The sequence below is a fragment of the Leptonychotes weddellii genome, chromosome 11, assembly GCF_054177405.1.
Source record: "Leptonychotes weddellii isolate Sample4059 chromosome 11, ASM5417740v2, whole genome shotgun sequence".
NCBI classification, from domain to species: Eukaryota; Metazoa; Chordata; class Mammalia; order Carnivora; family Phocidae; genus Leptonychotes; species Leptonychotes weddellii.
In genome coordinates this window covers 55,718,750-55,742,207 of record NC_138379.1, presented here as the reverse complement: position 1 = coordinate 55,742,207, position 23,458 = coordinate 55,718,750, and the positions used below count along the sequence as shown (strand labels likewise).

General features: G+C 38.2%; 1 protein-coding gene across 3 annotated transcripts in view; it reads left to right on the top strand.

Moving 5' to 3' along the window:
• DLG2 (discs large MAGUK scaffold protein 2) overlaps positions 1-23,458 on the top strand; it is a 719,122-nt gene that overhangs the window by 241,073 nt on the left and 454,591 nt on the right. For all 3 annotated transcript variants that reach the window (XM_081798954.1, XM_081798952.1, XM_081798953.1), the window contains exon 6: positions 13,522-13,658. In XM_081798954.1, the coding sequence (XP_081655080.1) occupies positions 13,522-13,658 (137 nt within the window). The remainder of the gene's footprint in view (positions 1-13,521; positions 13,659-23,458) is intronic.

The window sequence follows — 23,458 nt, the reverse complement described above, 5'->3', positions numbered from 1 at the left end:
AAAAAAAAAAAATGTTTCAAACTAGATCATTAACATAGGATTGAGGGAAAAAAAGTTTCCCCAAAATGTGTTTTAATGAGAGATAAATGAATATAGTGAAGAAAAAAAGACCAAAATCTGGGAAGGAAACAAATTACACTTTATCATAAAAAATAGAAAATAGAACATCCTCCCAACCACACAGAATACAGTTGAATGTATTTTCAAACAACAGCTACAACTAATGAGGAAAATTTAGGAGAGATCAAACCTGTTCATGTCATTCAGGAATTAAAACTCCTCAAAGGCTTTCCATTACTGCTAATACAGTGTCCAGACTTTTTTTTTCTTTTTTGTGAGAGAAAAAGATGGAGAGAGAGAGCCGGGGGAGGGGCAGAGGGAGAGAATCTCAAGCGGACTCCCCACTGAGCATGGAGACTGATGCAGGGCTCAATCTCAGGACCCATGAGATCGTGACCTGAGCCAAAATCAAGAGTCCGACATTTAAACCAGCTGAGCCACCCAGACTCCCCCAGGGTCCAGACTTCTTAACACAGCATCTCTGCGCCTTTATGAGCCTCTATTTCACAGAGTCTCTTCTCAGTGTGTTCTCCTAACCCATTTGCTTCTTTGACTGTAAAGATCAAAGCTGCAGGTACTTTTCTATAAGCTACTCCCTCCCTCTGCTTAGAATTCCTCTCGCTGTCTCTCTTCTTCCAGCCATTTAACAGGACTCAGCTCAGCTACCACTGTCTCCAAAAAGTTTTCCGTGACTTTACTATATGCCGTTCCTCTAAAGCAATGGTTTATGCTCTGTTTACTCTGTCATTCCTTCCACCCTGGTCTGTGAGCTCCTTGAGGACGGGAACTGTGTCCTCTTCATAGTTATCTTTCCCAGGGCCAATGCTGTGAGTTGAATTGGGTCCCCCCAAAAGATTTTGAAGTCTTTTAACTGCCTGTACCTGGGAATGTGCCTTAACTGAAAATTAAGTTTTTGCTGATGATCAAATTAGAATGAGATCATTATGATGGGCCCCAATCCAATATGACTGATATCCTTATAAAAAGAGGAAAATTGGACACAGAGACATACACACAGGGGAAGCATCATGTGAAGAAGAAGGCAGATATTAGGGGATATATCCACGAGCAAAGGAATGCCAAAGATTGCCAGCAAACCACCAGAACCTAGGAGAGAGGCAGGAAGCAGATTTTCCTCCACAGCCCTCAAAAGGAATTATCCCTGCTGATGTCTTGATCGGCACTTCTGGCCTGCAGAATTGTCAGACAATAAATTTCTGTTAAGTCATGCAGTTTGTGGCACTTTGTTCCAGCAGCCCTAGAAAACTCAAACAGGCTGGAACTGAATGTTTTTTTTTTTTAGTGAATGAATGAAATAACTCACCACTTTACTTTACCAGCTTGAACCCTTTCTTGCATCGTTCATTAAAGTATGCTTATGGAAAAAGGATTCAGTGATCTTTATTTAATTCACTAATTGATTTTAAAAATTGGTTTTGGAGTATCTACTTTATTTATAACATGCCTGGAAAACATAAATAAAAGCACTATTATTCTCTCTACCTTCAAAATGATAGCTGTCAACATGGGGGATGGGGAATGAATATTTTTTACAGAAGAGCTGAGAGTTAGGTGGTAAATAACACGGCACTTGCTTATGGCAGATACCTTTTCTGGTGGTTAGTGTCCATGCTACACCAGCTATTAACTGTTATAAATACCAAAACTTCCAGGGCACCTGTGTGGCTCAGTCAGTTAAGCGTCTGCCTTTGGCTCAGGTCATGATCCCGGAGTCCTGGGATCGAGGCCCACATAGGGCTCCCCGTTCAGCTGGGAGCCTGCTTCTCCCTCTCCTCCCTGCTCCTGCTCTCTGTCGCTATCTCTGTCTGTCTCTCTCAAATAAATAAATAAGATCTTTAAAAAATAATAATAAATAAATAAATAAATATCAAAACTTCCTATAAATAACTATACTCCAGTGTAGAAAGTGATGTGTCATTAGAAGATAATATTATATGTGGTCATGGAGAGAGATTACTTTTAATTTAAAGAGGTGGGGATTAGGAAGGACTGTGCAGAGAAAGTGTTACTGGATAAGAGACTTCATAGATGGAAATATAGTAAGACCCATCCAGTTACCCTTCAGGCTTTTCAGTTGGCTTTCCCCAGCAACACCCTGCCAGCTGGGACATTCCCATCAAACTTCAACATGTGAGATAATTTTCACATCTCTTAAATAATCTGTTATTTTGGTGACTTTTATGCAGAGGTCAATGTTAATGACCTTGGTTTGCAGCGGCAGCTAGAATTAACCTGGGAAAACCACACAGACAGATGTAGTTGATAGGGCTATCACTTAGGTTATATTTCAGTGCTGGGAGCATGAGGATATTCTGTTTCAAGTACAATAAAACAGACTGTAAACCAGTAAGAAAGCATCTGATTACATTCTGTCATACCATCCCATGAGCAGTCAACTGTGATTAGAGCAAGTTATTTCATTGGTAAGGATGAAAGCAAGTTAGTGCTGATCATTCTTGGAGTTAATAAAGAGTAAACATGTCTCTCATTTTTATTTTTTCATTGTTCCTTTAAACACAATAGACACTGATGTACTCTCCATTAATTCTTTAGCATACAACACAGTTGTTAGCACACTAAAAATGCTCAGTATGAATTATTCTGGTGCCTTTTTTTTTTCTTGAGCTAAAGCAGTCAGCTAAAGTGTACACATCCCTGTTAATATGGGATGCTATGCCATATGACTGGTCTTTGTACAATTCAATCATTAAACTATTTATTGAGAAATTACTATATGCCAGCACTATGCGCAACATGGTCTGTTTTATGTAACTCCTGCTTTCTAGGATCATATAATTTAGTCGAAGAGAGAAGATCAATGCACAAAAAAGACTATTTTGTAAAGTTATTTAATCTAACTGCTTACACTTCCTGCGCTTATACCCAGACTGCTAAGAATTGCTAAAGGAAAAAAATATATGTATTAAAATAGTGCAATCATTAATTCATAGTGACTAAACCCTAACTAGACAATCAACAGTTCCTTGCAACTTTTCTGCATTTCTCTAATCAATTATTCCTTCTATTTTCTAGAATAGCCATTTCAAACTTCTGTACTTTCTTCAAATCTGTAACCTCACTACTTACCTCCTTGGCTGATAAACCACAATTTCTTGTTATCAGAGTAAATTGAAGATGAGAACTCCTTTAGTGTCCTTGCCATTAAACCTATAATCTTAACCTTTATCTACATCATCCTTTTCTCCTTCCCTCCTAATTCAGTGGAGAAGTGTCCTGCTCTCTCCAGTCATTCATTTATCCCAAACTATTAAGTTCAGTTCAGGGGCTTAGTGTATATTGGTGAGTACGAAAGTCACAGTTTCTCCTCAGAGCTTGTATTTTGCCTAAGACTACTTGTTGCTTTCACCTGAACTATTTTCAGTTTCTTAAATAAGCCATGTTTTCTTTCAACTCTGGGTCCTTGGATGCATGTCACCCTCCTCAGAGATGTTTTCTCCCCCACCCATTTTTTTTTTTTTTTTTTTTTACTCTGGGTCACTTTCATCTTCCAGGTCTCAGGACCTACAGTTAGCCTTCTCTGACACCCCTCCCCAACCCAAGATAGGCGACCCACCTCTGTGTGCCTATAAGCCTTGTTCCTCTATCAGCACTTACCGCTGAGTTTTCATTGTCTCTTTTCTTGTTCTACCCTCCACTAGAAAAGAACCATAGATCTCTGATTCATTCCTATGACCACAGTGTTTACGCTAGTGCTTGGCACATGAGTAATCAGTAAGTATTTGTTGAATGAGTTAACTCATTCTATTTAAATAGAAGTGAAAAGGCTGATATAGATAATTGGTTCTACTGGAGTTCAACTTAGAAATGAACTACCGCAGTGGGTTTGAGCCGGCAAAGACTTGAGTGTTCTTGAAAATTAAGGTGGTAAAGGCATTTCAGATGTGGAGAACAGGTTTAACAATAAAAACAAAACAAAACGCTACAGTAAGATCAGCTTGCCTGGGGGAAGCTTAGTAGCAGAGAAGTAAGAAATAAAAAAGGGTATGTAGAATTCCTATAGAAAATAACCAATGATGGACAATTTCAAGTAATAGAGCAACATGATGAACATAGTATTTTAGGAAAAAAATAACCTGGAAAATATTTGCAGAATAGATTGGAGAGTCAGGCAGGGAAAGATTGGAATCAGGGAATGTGGTCATGAGCCTTCTATAATAAAGGAGCCCATGATTGGATAAACATTTGATTTACTTAAATAGCCATAGAGAGAGGACTTTTACATTTACATTTATATTTATATTCACAGAGGCTTCTGATAAAACATAATAACAACTACTGTATTGTACTTTATTACAAAAAATATTGTCCAATAAGTCTCTGCCAGATATCATAAGAGTCCCTGGGGTCTAGTGGTGAATAAGTGTGATGCCAAACATTAAAGAGCTTCTGGTTTAATCTGAAATATTTATCTAATTAGAAAACATAAGATAGGAAAGGAGGCCAGTTTTGAAGGGAGGTTATGAGTGCATTCTTTCAAGCTTATGAGTTTAAGGTGACAAATCAAGTCCAAAGAGTGATGGAGGTACAAGAAGTGTGGATATTTACCAACCTAGCAGTGGTAATTGAAACAAGAAATGGATTCTCCACAAGAAAGAGATTATAGACAGAATAAGATTCTATGGAGTATGCTTTGGAGAATAACTACTATTCTAGGGAAATGATCATCAAATTTAGCATGCATCCCTGGGGTTTCTGGTTTAGGATATCTGGCGTGGCCCCAAATTTTGCAAATCCAGCAAGCTCCCACATGATGTTAATACCACTGGTATGAGGATCACATTCTGAGAATCACTGTTTTACATGAGAGACTATGGACTCTGAGAAACAAACGGAGGGTTCTAGAGGGGAGGGGGTGGGGAGATGGGTTAGCCTGGTGATGGGTATTAAAGAGGGCACGTTCTACATGGAGCACTGGGTGTTATATGCAAACAATGAATTATGGAACACTACATCAAAAACTAATGATGTAATGTATGGTGATTAACATAATAAAAAAATAAAATAAAAAGAATAAAACATTTGCTGAAAAGTAAAAAAAAAAAGAATCACTGTTTTAGAGCAATTAAATGAAGATAAATAAAACAAGAGAAGTAGCAAGAGAAATAGAGAAGAAACAGAGCAGTCTAATGTGAGTGTAGGAATGAAAAAGCAATAAGTAATGTTCTATGTAATGCAGAAAGAGCAAAGGCCCATCAGAATTTTGCAGGCCTTTTGGAGGAAAATTCTGGATAACTGGCTGGGTTCTTTGCCTGCTGGAACTGGTTCATAGTTACCTTATTCATCTTCATTGTAGAAGAGGATGACATAAATACATACATACATACATACATACGATTTCCATTAGAAAGAAAGAGAGTTGGATATTGCAGGCAACCACTCGGACCATAAAGATTGGATGCTGTATTAGTTTACTGTAGCTGCTATAACAAATGACCACAAACTGGGTGGCTTGAAACAACAGAAATTTATTCTCTTAAAGTTCTGGAGCCTGGAAGTCTGAGATCAAGGTGTCTGCAAGATTTGTTCCTTTTGGAGAATTCTGAGAGTTTGTTCCATTTCTCTCTTTTGAATTTTGGTGGTTGCTGACAATCCTTGGCATTTTTTGCTTTCTAGATGCATCACCACAACCTCTGCCTTTATTGTCACCTGCACTATTCCCTGCATACCTGTGTTTCTGTATCTAAATTTTCTCTTCTTACTAAAAAGGTATATTCAGTATAACCTTATCTTAAATTGATTAAATCTGCAAAGACCCTGTTTCCAAATAAAGTCACATTCAAAGGCACCAGGGCTTAAGAGCTTAGCAAATGTTTTGATGGGACATAATTCAACTTAGCAGATGCCATGTGAGTCACTTGTGGTATATGGAGCAAGATGGGTAGATTGAGAAAGGTGAATGTGATGAGAAAACAGAGTTAGTAATGTGAAATTTAATAAAGGAAAACCACTATGGAGTATGCTTGGAGTCGGGAGGACAGAAGGGGGAGCTCTCATGCCCTGTCACTTATGGTCAATTGCAGACCCAATAGGAAAGACATAACTTGCAAGTCCTTAGGACTTTAGCTACTACTTTACCACTCCAGCAGAACAAATAAAGGTTTTCCTCTTCCCCCTGGCAACAGCCCAGCCAATGAGAGACTCAACTCAGCCAATGAAAAGCCACTATACTCCCAGTATACTGCAGTAGATTTTTGTTTATAACAGCCCTTCCAACTTTCTCATTTCCTCCATAAAAGAGTGCTTCTCTGAAAAAAATAATACATTATATGTAAAAAAAAAAAAAAAAGAAGAAGAAGAAGAAGGTAGCAGGAAGGGAAGAATGAAGGGGGGGAGTCAGAGGGGGAGACGAACCATGAGAGACTATGGACTCTGAGAAACAAACTGAGGGTTCTAGAGGGGAGGGGGGTGGGATGATGGGTTAGCCTGGTGATGGGTATTAAAGAGGGCACGTTCTGCATGGAGCACTGGGTGTTATATGCAAACAATGAATCATGGAATACTACATCAAAAACTAATGATGTAATGTATGGTGATTAATACAACATAATAAAAAAAAGTTAAAAAAAGAGTGATTCTCTCCTTTGCTGTCCAGTATTGCCTATAATTTTACTATAGCTTGCTTGTTCCAAATTGCAGTTTTCTTCCTTTGCCAAATAAGCTCATTTTTTGCTGATAAAAAAACTGGCAGTTTTATTTTTAAGGTTAACATTAACCATAGGTAACTTTAAAAGCTTCAGCTCTTAACAGAGAGAAGGCTGGGGCAAGTTCAAGAGAAGAAATTTTCAGGATAGGACAAAGGCACGGTCAAAGCCAGTGAAGAAAAGCATTGAAGGTAAGCGGTTGAGTATTGTAGAGGGGGAAGAAAAGGAATAATGAGAAAGTTCTATAGTTGAAGGGAAAGTTTAGGTTTAGAAAAAAATGAACAAGGAAAGCTCTAAGAAATGGGGCTTTTCACAATAAAATAGTCATTAAAGTGATGTGTTAAAAGAATGAGTGGGTATTATGAGGTACACTGAGAAAAAGTTTGGAACATTGACTGTGTTAATTGGGTGATCTGTGGGACATTCTTTTTTTCTTTCTTTTCTTAAAGATTTATTTATTTATTTGAGAGAGAGAGCAGGAGGAGGAGCTGAGAGAGAGTCCCAAGCAGGCTCTGTGTGGAGCACAGAGCCAAACTCGGGGCTCGATCCCACCCACCACACCCAGACCAGGATAAGAGCGGAAACCGAGTCAGTCACTCAAACGACTGCATCACCCAGGCGCCCCTGTGAGAGATTTTTTAAGCAGGATTGAGCATGCTGAGCTAGTGCTGTGGGAATTTTTTTTTTTTAAGATTTTATTTATTTATTTGGAGAGCACGCATGTGCGCCTGAGTGGGGGGAGGGGAGAGAGGGAGAGGGATAATCTCAGGCAGACTCCATGCTGAGCAGAGCCTGCCACAGGGCTAAAACTCATGACCCTGAGATATGACCTGAGCCGGAACAAGAGTCGGATACCTGACTGACTGAGCCACCCAGGCACCCCCCAGTGCCATGGGAATTTTAAAAAAGAACCGCTTCTTTCAACCCCAAACTTTGTCTTTTGGACCCAGGGAGAATCCAGAGAGTAAGTAAATAAAGCTTTGGCTTTTAATTAACCATACCAACAGTGCCCCGTGAGATTAATTAGTCTTCCAAATTAAAATGAAAGGTGCATTTCTGGTGTTTTTTAAGCAAAGTTTTCTCTCTGGAGGGGAAGAGATGTCAAACAGCTATCTGTATGGGCCAGACTCACAGGTAAAGTTTTGTGTGTGTGTGTGTGTGTGTTTTTTAACCAAAATGCATGTACCTGAAGTTAAATTGCCCGCATGGGTGAGTGTTTTCTAAAACAGGGCCAGCCAGGGGGTAGGATGGATTCTGGTTCCTTTAATAAAAACATGTAGTCAGAATGTACAGAATGCCACTAGTGTTTTCTGTAAAGTAGTAAACACCTTACCTAGCAGATCCTAGATCCACTGACAGAAGCGGCCTGCTTAATAATAGTGAATTGTTTGGAGAGACCCCAAGAGTGTTCTAGTAAAGTCACACAAAATGAAATTGAACCAAGTTATTGAATGGTTATAAGACATCATGGGGCTTCGTTCTTTATACCCACAAAGAATATTTGGGAACATTGTAATCATACGACTCTTTTAAGCATTTGAGTTTTTATTCTGAGCTTCTCAAGCACAATATCAATCTATGCTGCCAGGATTTTTGCTTTCAGTTCCCCACCTCTCAGTAACACCTGCTCCTCAGTGTAAGCAGACAACAAGCGAAAAGGGTGAACTGTGATCTGTTCCTCCTCCTGTTCTATTTTATAGGATGAAGAAAAGGTTTTGTGTGGGAAAAGTTTAAGTTAAAGTTTTAACAAGGTTCAGACATTCCTTTCCCTATGCCTGCATGTCCTGTCTCAACCTGAGAAATTTCAATTTGGGGATATGCAAGAAATATAGAAAGAGGAACCCAGCTTTATGCAATGGATGTAATCCTGAAATTCTGTTTGCACATCACATGTTTGTCAACACAGCAGTTGTTAATTGCTTCAGGAATTAGGTGTTTAAATTTCACCTGTTTTTTTTCTTTTTTTTTTTTTAAGATTTTTTATTTTATTTATTTGACAGAGAGAGAGAGAGACAGCTAGAGAGGGAACAGTGTGGGAGTGGGAGACGGAGAAGCAGGCTCCCGGCCAAGCAGGGAGCCTGATGCGGGGCTCGATCCCAGGACCCTGGGATCATGACCTGAGCCGAAGGCAGGCGCTTAACGACTGAGCCACCCAGGCGCCCCTGTTTTTTTTTCTTTACTAGGATACAGAAATATCTGCTGATTTTACTTCTCTTTGTGATTTTAGTATTTATATTTTTCTGTGTCAGCTTTGTTTATTACTGGTACATGCATAGACATGTTTAGGACTATTCTTAATAGCCAAACATTCCACAGTAGATAGTGTTAGGGTCCGTGTTTTTGCTGGGACCCACCAACTCTTTTCAGTTTTATAATTGATTAGTCTGCTGTCACCTGATGGTCCAGAGCCATTTCTTCCTCCCCCCACCCCCACCCCCGCCCAGGGCCATTTTTTTCTTTTTCTTTTTTTTTTTTTTAAGATTTTATTTATTTGAGAGAGAGCAAGAGAGTGGGTGAGGCAAGACAGCACGAGGGGAGGAGGGGCAGAGGGAGAGGGATAAACAGACTCCCACATGAGCTGAGTTTGGGGGGAGGGGGCGGAGAGCCTGATGGGACCATTTCTTATGCATAGACACTTCTTTTCAAAATGATGATCATTTTTCTAAATTGATCACTTCCATAAAAGTGTTTTTGCTATTTGTAAGGCTTCTTTTAAATCATCATACTCATTGTATTTATCGTATTAGGGACCATTCTAGCTTATCATAAGTACATGTTTTGAGTGTTTGCCAGGCATTTCTGTCTGAATTTCCAGCCCGATAAAACTGGGATTTTATGAGCATTGTGTAATGTAAGTCAGGGCAGCTGACTCTTCAGTCATTAAGTCACCTGGAATCCAGAGGATGTGTTGGTTTGAAAGGTGCGTTCTCTGTTATCCAGTCTAGCTTAACCTTCAAGACTCAGCCCAAATGCTAAACCTTTTGTTGATTCTTCTTCCCCACTGAGTAAGTCACGCTCCCCTCTGGGCTCACATAACACTAGTACCATTACAGAACTCATTCTAGCCGGTTAAATCATGTCAAGGTGTTTAGGTATCGGTTTCTCAAGACAGCTTGAGACCTTGTTGAGAGCAGAGAATTTTTCTTTTTTTTTTTTTTTTTAAAGATTTTATTTATTTATTTGACAGAGAGAGACAGCGAGAGAGGGAACACAAGCAGGGGGAGTGGGAGAGGGAGAAGCAGGCTTCCCACCGAGCAGGGAGCCCGATGCGGGGCTCGATCCCAGGACCCTGGGATCACGACCCGAGCCGAAGGCAGACGCTCAACAACTGAGCCACCCAGGCACTCCGAGAATTTTTCTTTATCCAGCATCTGGTATGTGCTAATTCCTATAGAACATGGATATACTTACTCCCTTATCACAGATGAGACAATTACGGCTCCATTTGACACAGTTAGTAGATGGAAGAATCGGTGTGAAGCTGTGTCTGCTGTTGCCCATTGCCTGCCCAGTGGTTGGCATAAACTCTGTGCAGACTGAGGACAGAGATCAGAGTTGACCTGAGGCAAGTAATAACCTCATCCAGTTAGCCCCTCCAACTAACAGTGCTCACTTTTTCAGCTGTCCCTCATTCATTAAAGCTGCAAGCTTCCTCTTTAAGAAGAGGCTTTCTCAGAGATCTGTGACTTTCTTCATCCTTTTATATTCATTTGTTCATTCATTGTTCATTTGTCCTTTTAATAATTAGGAGGTCACTATATAACTGGCCTTATTCTATTGCACAGCATAAAATGACAGAAATCCCTGGTGTCGTGGACTTCATATTTTCTTCAAGAAGACAGACAATAAAAAAAAAATAAAATACATGGGTGACTTATGTGTTACAAGGTGATAAGTGCTAAGGTAAAATGAAAAGTAGATCAGGATAAGGAAGTGGGGTGTATGGTTAGAAGACAGTATTAAATAGGAAGTCAGATTCAGGCTCTTAGAGAAATTAAGATTTGAACAAAAACCTGAAGGACGTATATTCCAGGTAGAGGAAACAGGTAGATCAAATGCCTAAGGTGGGAGTATGTCCACTGTGTTCTAGAAGTATCAAGACTGCAATTGTGTCTCTAATGGAATGAAGAAGGGAATATTACCTAATAAGGGGATAGAGTGGTCCTATAATGTAGGCAGCCTGCCCCTGCTTTAACAAAGTATATGCAAGGAATCCCCAGTGCCTCCAAACTGATAATTTTGGATTGCGCCATGGTCCTGGCCCACATTTGTCTTCATTGAGTAGTCCTCCAAAAATCAATGGCACTGTCTGGGCTTAGAACATTGCATCAGCCAGGTTCAGCCACACTCACTCATATTTCTTAGTGTTGGCCAATCCCTTCTTTTACATTATATTGACCACAGTTGACAGCAACTGCTTATACGATTCATAGTAGGTACTCAAGAGATGTTTGTTGAATAGATGGATACATGAGTGAATTGGTGAATGAATGAATGAGGACAGATTTAGTCTTACAACACAGATGGATACTTCCACCTGTAAATAAATTTGTGTTCTGGCTGTAGACATAAGCTACATATTTACTTATGTCAAACATCTGCAATATGGCTGAGTGTTGATCAAATGCTGATTATTTTTCAGTGTATCCATGTTCCTTCAAAGTAAGCGAAATCAGGGACAATTTTCAATTCTGTAACCTCAGAGGGTTCTTACTAAAAACAGCTTGTTTCACCTTGAGCAGAGTCACTAGTTAAAAAGAAGTATTTAAACCTAATCTCAGGGGAAAAAAATTATTTCCTTTTTAGCGATATATTTATGTCTACAGTATAGTGATTTCAATGTCTTGGTACAATCTTCAACTTCAAATGTCAACTACATAGTTATTCCCTTTGTTGGACTTAACCTTATTTACAGTGGTAATTTGTTTCCTTAGCTCTTCTGTAACTCAGTGAGTCTATGGCATTTACTATTATTACAGTGCATGTAAATCAGAGTCCCTGGATTTGTTTTAACCTTTTCTTTCCACAGTTTGGAATGACTTCTATACTATTATAAATGCAGTAGATTGATCCTAGCATGTGGGTATGAAACTTTTGTAAATGTATATTTTTAATTCCCCTAGAATCATATATACATGTAAAATAACAGTTTTGAAAAACATGAGCTGACACGCATTATAAATTTCAAAGGAAAAGCCAATTGGGAGCATTTATTTACTCTTAGTCACCTTTTGCTCAATAAACAAATTCTTTATATCTGAGGCAAACAAATACATTTATAAATCTATGGGATGTCAAAGTATCAATAAAGAATAATTATCCGCTTTAGTAGGATATTAAATAACAATTAATTGCCCTATCAATTTAAATCCATTTTCCATTTATTTTAACTATTATAGTTAATTTAACAAAAAATTATTTCAAATGTAATTTCAGAGGTGTAACTTTATAATTTACTATGCCATTATTTTTCCATTATCTAATCACTTATGCCATTAAGAGCCCTATTCAATATTTAATCAATAAAAGCATAGTGAAGTAGAGCTTTTTTAAGTGTTTTTCATTGTTGTCATATAAAATGCCAAAAATTTTAATGATTTTATCATAAAACAGGTGTGTGGTTTAAAAAAAAAAACTACGTAACTTAGTGGATGGTTTGTTTAAAAAAAAATTTCTTAAGCCAAGTAAGTCATAGAAATTTCCTATGCCTTTAGTACAAATTCTTTGATTTATATTTATCTTTCTGAGTAATTTGCATGGTAATTATAATTTTGAAATGCAATGAATATATAGCCTACAAGTATTATATTGAATGTGTATTCAATCATATTCTGGAAAGATTTTTTTTTATTTTTTACACTTTAAAGAGTCTATCACTCATTCTTTGAAAGTGGCCCCATATGGTTTTTAATTATTCTTACCATTCCATAGTTTAATATAAATAAAAGTTTTGTAAGCTATAGTACAGTATAAATTTATCTCTCAAAATAGAAAATTGCCATGTTTAAAATGATTTGATATTCCATGACTTGTTATTAAAAATAATAAAGGTAAAATATAGAATCTATTTCTTGTGTCTTTAGACTGTGTACAGGGATGATTCATTTCTTGCGTATTACTAGCCTCACTAGTGGTTAATAAGTGCCAAGAAGTATGAAAATATGACAAGGTGGCCAGAGAAGAAAACAAGAAGGACAAGCGTCTAGCTTCTTTTTGTCTTATCTTCTCTCTGAAATTATTACATAAATATCTCATGTATCTTCCTCGTGGCTCTTGTCTCAGAATTTCTGGAATTTTCTAACAGCTGTACTTTTAATCCTGAAATATCAGAAGTGTCTAGGTCTCTACCCAGATGATTGGCAATACTTCTCTGTGCTAGAACAACAACAAAGATGAGCTCACCAACTCCACATGAGCAGGACAGTACTTGTGTTTTGTCTGCCTCACCGAGGATTCTTCCACATCCTTTTGCCTGATCCCTATTCTGGCCAGTCACCCATTATCTGCTAATTAGCTAGGGAGCAACAGTTAGGTGTACAGTCTTGAAATAGAACAAAACTAATGACCACATGGGTTTGACTTCAAGAGCTTTGCCTCATTAGCATTAATCAACAAATCTTCAAATATTTAAAGAACAAAAGCGATTGAAGTAGAATCCTTACTGTTATTTATTACCATTGTAATAAATCAAGGATTAATTTTTTTAGACTGTTTAAATATGGCTAATAGCATTTTCTTAAAAAAAAAAAAAAAAAACTTTTCTTTTTCTTTCCCATAGGTTTGGGCTTCAGTATTGCAGGAGGTGTGGGGAACCAGCACATTCCTGGAGACAACAGCATTTATGTAACTAAAATTATAGATGGAGGAGCTGCACAAAAAGATGGAAGGTTGCAAGTAGGAGACAGACTGCTAATGGTAAGTATGATTCATGCAAAACTACATTTGTATTTATAAAGCTCTTGTTTCCCAGTGTATGACTGTCATAGTTCAGGCTGTCATAACAAAATACCATAGACTAGGTGGTTTACACAACAAAAAAATTATTTTCTCAGAATTCTGGAAGCTGGGAATTTCAAGGTCAAGGTTCTGGCCCATTCAGTTCCTGGTGAGATCTCTTTTCCTGGCTCGCAACCATCTTCTTCTTGTGTCCTCACATGGCCTTTCCCCTGTGCTTGGGCTGAGACAGAGATCTCTTTCTCTTCCTATGAGGCCACCAGTCCTATCAGATTAGGGCTTCACCCTTAACTCATTTAATTAATAATTCTAATTACCTCCTAAAGACTCTGTCTGCAAGGGGCACGTGGGTGGCTCAGTTGTTAAGCGTCTGCCTTCACCTCGGGTCATGGTCCCAGGGTCCTGGGATCGAGCCCTGCATCGGGCTCCCTGCTTGGCAGGAAGCCTGCTTCTCCCTCTCCCACTCCTCCTGCTTGTGTCCCCTGTCTCACCATGTCTCTCTCTGTCAAATAAATAAATAAAATCTTAAAAAAAAAAAAAAGACTGTCTGCAAATATAGTCATATTGGGGGTTAGAACGTCAGCCATGAATTTGAGGGAATGGCCACATTCAGTTCATAACAGTGATCACTGGCAGAAATGGAAAAGAAGGGAGAGCAGATTTTGTGGTGGGAGATTTCAAAAGTACATGTACAATTGTATCTGCTTTGTTGACATTTTAAAGACAAATCTGAATTTTCACTAGTTTTCACAGATACAACAAGAAACAGATTGTTATTTTTCCAATATAACCTATTAGCCCAGCCTGAGAGAGTGTTACATTCCTACTGCCAGGGAGGTGGGCTTTGCATAAGCAAGGGAACTTCACTGTCTGGTTTATTGATGTGTACATTTCTATGTCTCCCTGTGGTCCCTTGTTCAACCAGTGTAGATAGTGTAAACAGTCCCTGATTTCCCAGAATTCATAACCTGAGTTCTGTCACATGTGTAAATGGATCCCTTCCTCCACCCCCATCAGACAGGGTTACAGCTCTTTTATTTACCAGCTGCCTACATGCTTCAGGAACCCTGAGCAATGACTAACACCAGAACATAGCTGACCTTCCCAAGCCATGGAGTTCTAGGATAAACTAAAGCAAAATTAAGGCAGCACATAAGCAGTACAAATTTGGGATTGCACTTAATAAAACTACTTTATCTCTATTTACTGTTTTATACCAAGCCTACAGGATAATAATCAAATACTGAAAATTAATAGAAGAGAGCTCCCAAGAGAAGTATATTCATATCTAATCACATGTCTGCCCTTGTAAAACATGGCCTCTAATGTCTGCAAGGAGCCATTATCTCCAACACGAGTGAGAAGTGTTTGGAAAAGATCAATTTATATTCTCAACAGGATAGTAATTTCTGTGACATGTGCAAGCTTCAGAGGTTGAACCTCAGAGTACATTGTGCCCACTTCACTGGGCTTTAGACAGCTTGTCCTTAGTCCCATTGGTCTAATTTCATAGCTGTCAATGACCTTGGTATTGAATTATCTGAATAAACCTTTATAATAATCTTGATAACTAATATTTATTTGGCATTTGCTATGTTCCATGTACTTCTAAAAGTGCTTTTTTGTAATGAATTTATTCCTCACAACAACCTGTTTTATATAAGCAAAAAGGAACTGAGGTATAGAGAGGTTAATAAACTTGTTAATAAACAAGTTAATAAACTTGACCATAGTGCTATAGTTAACAATGTACAGAACTGGATTTCAAATCCAGGCACTCAGGCTTATAAGCACCAAGCACGATCTTTCATTTGTTTCCTAGAATTTGTCAGTCAATTCCTTACTTCATTTTATTTAGTTATCATTCATTCATTCATTCATTCCTTTACTTAACAAGTAATATGATGAACACCTACCATGTCCCAGGCAATAACCACTACTCAGAAAGGAACTCTGTCAGGAGAAAATGTATGATCAAACTGGATGGCAAAAAATATGGCATTAATGACTTCAGTCAAAGTAGCAATGAAGAGTTGGGGCTTCTTTACCACCTTAAGTCATTTTCTTTCTTTTCTTTTCTTTTTTTTCTTTTCTTTCTTTCTTTTTCTTTCTTTCTCTCTTTTAACCATCTTATTGTAGTATGGTTGACATATAAAGAGCTTTACATATTTAATGTATATAGCTCCATGGGTTTGGGTATTAAGTATATACCCAAGAAACCATCACCATTATCAAGGTGATAAATATATTCATCACTTCCCAAAGTTTCCTCTCACCCCTATTATTATTATTTTGTGCTTGTGTGTGGTGAGAACAATTAACATAAGATCTACTCTCTTGGCAATTTTCAGTATGCAATATGGTATTGTTAGCAATAGGCCCTATACCGTGTAGGAGAACTACAATTTTCATTCTTGAGACATTCTGCATTTTTTTTTTTTTAGCTAGTTTTTGTGTTTTGTGGTTTGTTTTTGGTTTTTGGGGTTTTTTGGCTTTCGTATAAAAATTGTTTTTTTTATGATGTTGTGTCTTCTGAACCAGGAAAGTATTATTGAGGTATAAGACCTAACAACTTCTCTCAAGAATACAAACTTTATTGTTAGGAATAAAATACACCATGATATCCATCTTTTGTGTAGCATTAAATTTGAAAAAACTGAAGAGGACATTTTCATTCTAAATTAATGGCTGTCGTAATAACACATTTGACCTTTGACTCATTGTTCTGTAAGAGTTTGGTTGTAGACAACTCTTTTGGCATTTCTTTAACTGCTGCTATTGTAATATCAAGCTAGATGTTGTGTTGCTGATTGCTTGAAGTTCTGTTTAAATTTCTACCTTTATTTTAAAATTCTTAAAAAAAATTAAAAACCTCAAAGTCTATATAATTCCGTCAAAGGATTTTCCAGGCACCATGCTATTTTTCCGTTACCATTTTCTTGATATTCGTTGTACATGTAATGATTTCAAAAATAGCTGAGACATAATCTTTAACTATTTTGAGTTTTAAAGCCTATTTAAAAAAAAAAAAAGAACCTTCAACAATAATAGGTCTCTCCTCTCTTACGTAAGGAAAACATAATTAGTACTTCCAAGGCAACTGCCAAACTGAATCTAGAAATGAAAGAAAATGATTCATTTTATAATATTCTGAATGAAAAATAATGCTGAGGAAAAGAATAAAAAAAATCACGGAAGCCACCCCAAAGGACCAATTATCTTGCTTCAGCCCAACAATATTTATTAATGCTCTCCTTCTGTCATTCCTTTCCACCTCCTTTTCTCTTTATTACCCTACATTCACATCATCTTTATCTTTCTCCTCTTCCACTCTCCTCCCCCAAAGGAAGTACAAATAATTTAGATTCTGTGATTTACCAGCTGTACCACACTGTATATTTTTCTCCAAATAGCTATTCTTCTTTCTAAAGCAATTTGCACCACTCCCTCCTCTCACTCCTTAGGAAAAGTTCCCCATATGTTATTCATTCATAGTTCTGTAAGCAAACTGGTCTAAAATGAAACTCTGTTAATTTCCTCATACCATATGTGCTGGGTCCTTTTTCCCCCCTAAGTACTTATTATAACACAGAATTGAAAAGTATCCATCTTAGATGTTATCTTATTCCAACTCATTGGTACATCAGAATCCACAGAAAAGCGACGTGAAGTAGTCCCTCACTCTGCTAGAACACACTAAGGATGGAGAATTTAATGCCTCCTAGAAGCTACCCCTTAGATACTAGCCATCATTAGATTTGTTTTTTCTTAAAATTATATCAAAATACATTTCCCTATACATTTCTTGCTTTATTCACAGCTCTGTCCCTTGGAGACAGACAGGTGAAGACTAATTCCTCTTCTACATTTGTTTGAAAACTTAGGTCTTACTACTTTTTCACTTCTCAGCCTTTTAAGATGTTTTACACATTTTCTCTCACTCTTGCAGTCAGTTTTACCGCACATCCATTTATTGTCTCTAAGTAGATTACCCTTTTAACAAAACTTTTGATTCCTTAGAATGTTATTCCCCCTCTTTTAAAACCACAGGCAATATTGTTGCATCTGGCCTTTATATTTATTCTATAATAAGGAAAAAATTACCGTGCCTATCACCTTTGCCCTAAGACTTAGCGTTTCAAATAAAATGACTTTATCATCAGTCCTCTCTGATGTTTCATGGTGTGCTTAGATGCATGGTATTTGTTCTCTTTATCAAAATAATATATTTTTTAATTCCCCTGCTGCTTGGCACTTATTATCATTCACTAGAATTTTGTTTTTTTATTTTGTCAAATGACAATGACACGGATTTTTATGGATTGTACCAGTAGTTTAGTGTTGTGATCTCAGACTAAATACATTAACTTCTGGCCTTGATTTCTTGAGACAGATGGTCAAGAGGTTAACAGTGCTGATAAGTTTTAAATTCATTCATATATTTTTACACACTGGTTTTTATTAAGCCCTATCAAGATGATACATAGGGCCACATATATTACAGAAATGTGATCATCTTCATCTCTTTTCTACACAATACCAGCAACTTTGAACCCAGGGTCATCTGACTGTCTTTTCTACAGGGATAACGTGAGCTGCTGATTGTCGAAACTTTCATCGCATTGTGATTGAAAGTTAGTCTCTTTTTTTCATAACTTTTTTCATAACTTTTGCTTGACATTGAAAGAAAAAAATTGTCAGTGAGAGAGCTTTGACATTTTTTAGAGCATAAGTCTGTGTTTTTGTTTCCTTAAAGGGAAGGAGTAGACAAGGAGAAAGGTAAGAAAGGCATTGAAGTGAAGTGGGGAGACGGTGGACTCACAGATGGCCAGCCAGAATTAATTCGACCTAAGTGATCTTCGACATGTCCATCTTTGGTCTTCTGTTTTGGCCTCTATACCATGGTACCAGTGCCTTAGATCAGTGTTTCCCAAGTGTGTTTTAAAATACTAATCTCATTACTGTGTCACATGAAAAGGTCACCTAAGTTTGGGAAATTCTACAACCTGTATCTCACCTCTCTTACAGATTCTCTGTGAACTTAAGTATATTAAAGGGTCAGTGAAGTTCTGTAGTCAGGGAACTAATTTAATTTGAATACTATAATCTTCAAACATACTTCATTATGCAGCCCTTTGCTTAAAATGATGCTATAAAGCACCTAGAATTAGTGTTCAGTGGCGTATACTCTGGATGTGCTGTGTGCAAGTGACTCTTTTTTAATTTTTTTATTATGTTCATTTAGCCAGCATATAATACATCATTAGTTTTTGATGTAGTGTTCAACGATTCATTGCATGTAACACCCAATGCTCATCACAACGCATGTGCTCCTTAATACCCATCACCCAGCTACCTGATCCCCCCCCCCATTCCCCTCCCCTCTGAAACCTTCAGTTTGTTTCCCGGAGTCCATAGTCTCGTGGTTCGTCTCCCTCTCTGATTTCTTCCCATTCAGTTTTCCCTCCTTTCCCCTATGGTCCTCCGTGCCATTCCTTATGTTCCTCATATGAGTGAAACCATATGATAATTGTCTTTCTCTGCTTGATTTATTTCACTTTGCATAATCCCCTCCAGTTCCATCCATGTCAGTGCAAATGGTGGGTATTCATCCTTTCTGATGGCTGAGAAATATTCCATTGTATATATGAACCACGTCTTTATCCATTCATCTGTTGAAGGGCATCTCGGCTCCTTCCACAGTTTAGCTATTGTGGACATTGCTGCTATGAACATTGGGGTGTATGTGCCCCTTATGTATCTTTGGAGTAAATACCTAGTAGTGCAATTGCTGGGTCATAAGGTAGCTCTATTTTCAACTTTTTGAGGAACCTCCATACTGCTTTCCAGAGTGGCTGCACCAGCTTGCATTCCCACCAACAGTGTAAGAGCGTTCCCCTTTCTCCACATCCTCGCCAACACTTGTTATTTCCTGTCTTGTTAATTTTGGCCATTCTAACTGGTGTTATTTTTATTTCAAAATTAATATCCTATGGTAAGGACATTAAGTGGATTTAGGGAATGTGAGTGGAAACAGTACAATTTTCTGAATGAGTATTAGTTGTGAGCACCTAAATTATTCTTTTTGGTGATTTACAAAACTGCCTAGTTTCACCCAAATATTAATAAGAAAATCACCTTGAAGGCAATGCAGATATGTAGAAATTTCTGAATAATGAACAGGACTTGAAAGCACTTCCATTTGTTAGACTGACATTAGATGAGAACTGAAATGGGTAACGCCCTCTACACGTGGCTCTTTCCTGCCACCAGCACACGCTTCCACGCAAAAGAGGTTTCCACCTGTAGCACCCACATAGTCCTCACTCCAGCCCCTGGGAGATGGAGAGAGCAGTCAGTACTGTTACTCTTATTTTCCAAAAGAGAAAGTTGGAGCTCAGAGATAACAAAGGGATTTCCAATATGACATAACTAATAAATTGTGAAATTGACCTAGATGTCAATGTCCTAATGCCACATTCCCTCCACCAGTTCACGCAACCCTTCTGGTTCTTAATCCTGCTCTCATATTTGAATCACATGGTAAGTTTTGATCACTCTGGATGTCCAGACCTCAATCAACCCTGAAGAATCAAATGAGAATCTCTGTGGTGGGCACCATGCTTCATTTTTTAAAAAAATGTTAAGTCTTCCAGGTGATTCCAATGTGTAGCCAGGTTAAGAACCACAGTCCTACGTTGATCTAATCACATTCTAGCCTGTTCTGCAGCTGCACCCCTGCTTCTCCTGAGGGTGATCTTGGTGGTAACACTCATTCTATCAAGCCAGTACAGCTTCCTTTAGCATTTTCCAACAATGGGCTGAAAGGCATTCAGAAATAGTTCACCCTTCAAACTTTGTTCCCTGCAATTAGCGTACTTTCTGAAGCATCGGGGGAAAAAATCTGGATAATTATTTCTTGGACTCGGTTTTAATTTTTCTCAAATGTAATAAAATTACAATGCAGTGCAATCCAGTGACATATCTTATTTGAGGGTTAAAGCCTTCCATTATGTTGTTTTCTATTTCTTTTGCTTATATTTGGTTTAACTCTGTTTATAGAATTTGCTCTATAGTTAATATATATATAGGTGCCTACTACAAAGCATGGTTTTAAAATGATTTTAATAACACATTCCACCAGTAAAACACAAAAAGTTGCCTCTAACATATGTATAGTTCCCTCCTTTATATTGCATACATATATCACTATGCTAATACATGATGCGCATTTTAAAACATACATAAAAATAGATAAAAATATTAATAGAAGTTCAGATACGCAATTCTTCCTGTATCCAGTGGTTTGCCCTTGGGTTCATATTATATTGTCCATTGTGGTGACCACTGCTGTAGAGGAAGCTGGAAAAGTCAATCAAAACATCATTGTTATTTGCTCTGTCTATATATGGAATAAAAAGTTAAGAAATTCATCAACGATTAATGGAGAAAGAAATTCACACTGTTGGAGGTTTGATCGTGTCCCTTATAACCTGATGTAACCCAGTGCTCCCATTCTGTACCAGCCTTTCATCCTTCTATCCCATGCCTGCCACAGAGTGAGTGTCCCATAAATGTGTGCTGTTTGTTGAAAGACCTTCATTTCTTATCCTTTCTGATTCAACACAAATGTAATCTAGAAACTCAACACAAATGCCTCATTCGTCCTATAAATTAGGGAATTTTGATAGCTTTTCTTTGGAATGTAATTTTTAACATATTTATATAATTGTTTCAAAATTTATTAAGTGCCTACTACTTATAGTGCATCAATTGGGGGATTACAAAGATAAAAACACTCTAATTAGAGGGTGAATGGGTGAATGCTGAATGAGATACCAGCTTCCAGTTATGGAATGAATAAGTTAGGGGGGAATAAAAGGTACAGAATAAAGAATAAATAGTCAATGGGAGAGGAGCAAGATGGCAGAGGAGTAGGAGACCTAAATTTCATCTGGTCGCAGGAATTCAGCTAGATAGGGATCAAACTATTCTGAACACCTACGAACTCAACAGGAGATCGAAGAAAAGAATAGCAGCAACTCTCTGAACAGAAAAGCGACCACTTTCTGGAAGGGAGGATATGCGGAGAAGTGAATCCGAGGCGATATTCGTGAAGACAGATGGCGGGGGAGAGGCCTCCGTCCTCTGCTACTGGCAAGTGATAGAGCCGTGGAGCACAAAATCGGAACTTTTAGAAGTAGGCTCCACTGAGGGACATCGCTCCAGTGGCTAAGTGGGGGGTGGAACTCTCGCTGGGACAGTGTGATCTCAGGACCCTCAGGGTCACAGAAAGACCAGGGGTTCCTGATTGTGGCAGAGCTCCCAGGTGTCATGGAGTGGGGAAGCCAGCTGCAGAGACGGAGCCAAGGAGTGGGCTCTCAGCTTGGGGTTGCCATAAACCATGATCCGTGGCACAGGCGGGCCACTGCTCCTCCAGCAGGGACCCAACAAGTGGCAGATCTGGGAGATTCCCCTTCCTCCCCCAGGAGGAGCAGCTCGGGAGCACACCACAGGGATCTGCTGGATTTGGAGACTCCACACGGGGTCAGGTGCCAGATATAGGAACGCTTGGTCACAGGCCGGGTGAGCATGGAGTGCAGCCAGAGACCAGGGAGATGGGAGTGATTGACTGCTTTTCTCTGGGGGGCTCACTGAGGAGTGGGGCCCCGAGTTCTCAGCTCCTCCTCCATGGCGGAGATTGGGAGGCCGCCATTTTCACTCTCATCCTCCAAAGCTGTACAGAAAGCTTGCAGGGAACAAAAGCTCCCAAGAGCAAACCCAAGCAGATTACTTACCCCGGGCCCAGAAAGGCAATTCCGCCTCCGGCAAAGACATTTGAGAACCACAGCAACGGGCCCCTCCCCCAGAAGATGAGCAAGAACAGCCAGCCAAGACCAAGTTTACTGATCAATGAGAATGGCAGAACTCCAGCACTATGGAAATACAGCACATAGAATTTATGGCTTTTTTCCCCGATTCTTTAGTCTTTCAAAGTTAATTTTTTTAATTTTCTTTTTTTTCTTTTTTTTTTTGAATTTTTCTTTTTCCCTTATTCAACCAACATCTTATCAATCCCTTTTTTAAAAATCTTTTTTATTTTTCATTTATAGAGTCATATTCTATCTCTTCATAGTAGTTAACCTTATTTTTGGTGTATATATATATATATATATAAAGTTATTATCTCTTTAAAATTTTGGGATACAGTTCCTTCTAAAAGACCAAAATATACCCTAAATCTCTAGTGTATGGCTTTGTTCTAGTCTCCTGCCTGATCACATCCTCTCCCTTTGTTTTTTTTTTTTAATCCTCTTCTTTCTTTTTGCAACCAGCTTCTTATCAATTCCTTTTATAAAATCTTTTATAATTTTCATCTTTACAGTCATATTCCATCGCTTCATCATATTTACCCTTATTTTTGTACATATATTGTTCTTTCTTTAAAATTTTGGGAGGCACTTTCTTCTAACAGACCAAAAAACACCCAAAATCTAGTGTGTGGCACTGATCTATGCACCAGCCTGATCATATTTGATCATATTCTTTTTTTTCTTGATCTTTTTCTTTTACCTATTATTTTCTTTTTTCTTTCTCTCCCTTTTTCCCAGTTTCAGGTCTTTTCTGATTTGTTTAGCGTATATTTTTTTCTGGGGTCATTGTTACACTGTTAGCGGTTTGTTCTCTCATTCATCTAGTCTCCTCTGGACAAAATGACAAGATGGAAAAAATCACCTCAAAAAAAGAACAAGAGGCAGTAC